General features: G+C 45.7%; 1 protein-coding gene across 1 annotated transcript; it reads left to right on the forward strand.

Annotated features, from left to right (window-relative positions):
- Window positions 1-150: 150 nt before the first annotated feature.
- LOC308418470 (ubiquitin-conjugating enzyme E2 Q2-like) lies at window positions 151-1,769 on the forward strand (the record flags this gene model as incomplete). The annotated part of the gene is made up of 1 exon (XM_080913841.1): window positions 151-1,769. The coding sequence occupies one exon, from the start codon at window positions 151-153 to the stop codon at window positions 1,249-1,251; it is 1,101 nt and encodes a 366-aa protein (XP_080769967.1). The 3' UTR covers window positions 1,252-1,769.
- Window positions 1,770-2,040: the final 271 nt, after the last annotated feature.

The following is a 2,040-nucleotide window of genomic DNA, read 5'->3' on the forward strand; positions in this document are numbered from 1 at the left end:
CGGACGCGGGTCGCGGCGGCGGCGGCGGCGGGGAGAGGTGGAGCCGCGAGAGAGCCGCCCGGGCCGGCCCCGCGGGGCGGTCGCGGCGGTGACAGCGGCTGCCGGCCCCGGCTCCCTTTCCTCACCCCTCCCGCCGGAGATGAGGGGAAGATGTCCGTGTCAGGGCTCAAGGCCGAGCTGAAGTTCCTGGCGTCCATCTTCGACAAGAACCAGGAGCGATTCCGCATCGTCAGCTGGAAGCTGGACGAGCTGTTCTGCCAGTTCCTGGTGCCGCCGCCGCCGCCGCTCACACTCCACTGCAACATCATGGAATCTTACCCATCCTCTTCACCAATATGGTTTGTGGACTCTGATGACCCCAATCTGACATCAGTTCTGGAACGCTTAGAAGATACTAAGAACAATAGTTCGCTCCGTCAGCAACTGAAGTGGTTGATATGTGACCTCTGCAGATATAACCTTCCTAAGCACCTGGATGTTGAGATGCTAGATCAACCACTACCCATGGGTCAGAATGGGACAACTGAAGAAGTAACTTCAGAAGAGGAGGAAGAGGAGGAGATGGCTGAAGATATAGAAGACTTGGATCACTATGAGATGAAGGAAGAAGAGCCTATTAATGGAAAAAAGTCAGAGGACGAAGGGATTGAAAAAGAAAATTTAGCAATATTAGAGAAAATCAGGAAGACTCAAAGGCAAGACCATTTAAATGGTGCGGTGTCCGGGTCAGTACAAGCATCAGATAGACTCATGAAGGAGCTCAGGGACGTCTACAGATCACAGAGCTACAAGGCAGGGATTTATTCTGTGGAGCTAATAAATGACAGCTTATATGACTGGCATGTCAAACTACACAAGGTTGACTCTGATAGTCCTTTGCACAGTGATCTTCAGATCTTAAAAGAAAAAGAAGGCATAGAATATATTTTGCTTAACTTCTCTTTTAAGGATAATTTTCCATTTGATCCTCCATTTGTTCGGGTGGTGTTACCTGTTCTTTCAGGAGGGTATGTGTTGGGTGGAGGAGCACTGTGTATGGAACTTCTCACAAAACAGGGCTGGAGCAGCGCCTACTCAATAGAATCTGTCATCATGCAGATCAATGCCACCTTAGTGAAAGGCAAAGCCCGGGTGCAGTTTGGAGCAAACAAGAATCAGTATAATTTAGCACAAGCCCAACAGTCCTATAATTCCATTGTACAGATACATGCGAAAAATGGCTGGTACACACCACCAAAGGAAGATGGATAACTACATTGACATATGTCTGGACCAATGTTGCTTTAAAGAAAATCGTTCCAACGTACAGACATAAGCTTTTGAGTGCCCGTATAGCAGCAGTACCGAAGACATTAGCTAATAGATCATTTAGTGGATAATCTGTCAGCTGACATCCAGTTACAGCCTTTTCATTTTGGTCACTTTAGGTATCTTGGACTGAGCAGTGGGGCCTTTACTGTATTTTTCCTGATAAGTACACACAATAGCCACTCGTTACCACCTCTTTCTTGAAAAGTGAAACCTTTAAGCAGGGAAGTCAGCATCAGTTTGCTGCAGCTGTGATTTTACAGTAACCTTTCTATATTGAGCCTATGGGATATGAAGATTTGCAAAATCTTGTTTGTTTAGAGCCAATAAAAGTTTAACTGATGGTCAATACTGGTTTAGAAATTTTAGGTCTTCTAAACCATAGCCTTTTCAGGTCTGAAATAATTTTATTGCCAAAATTATGACAGGAAGCCTCTTCATTAAATTGTCACTTTTTCATGGTTGTGTGAAGGTTTGAACTAATCTGAAAGTATGATCGAAATTGTATCGTGAGGTACAGCAAAGCAAGGCGGCCATTTGTGAGCAGTGATTTCCATGGGGCAGCGGGGTTGTGTTTGACTGAACCTGCCTCCTGTGAGGCAGAGCCACCGTGTAGAGCCTGAAGTTCTAAAGTATGAGGTCATTTTACCTTTCCATCTATTAGCAGGGTATTGCAATTGGTGAGAAACAAATAAACTTACGGAATGATTGGCACAAAGACAGACTCTTTGA

This window comes from Micromys minutus, assembly GCF_963924665.1.
Source record: "Micromys minutus genome assembly, chromosome: 3".
Classification (NCBI taxonomy): Eukaryota; Metazoa; Chordata; class Mammalia; order Rodentia; family Muridae; genus Micromys; species Micromys minutus.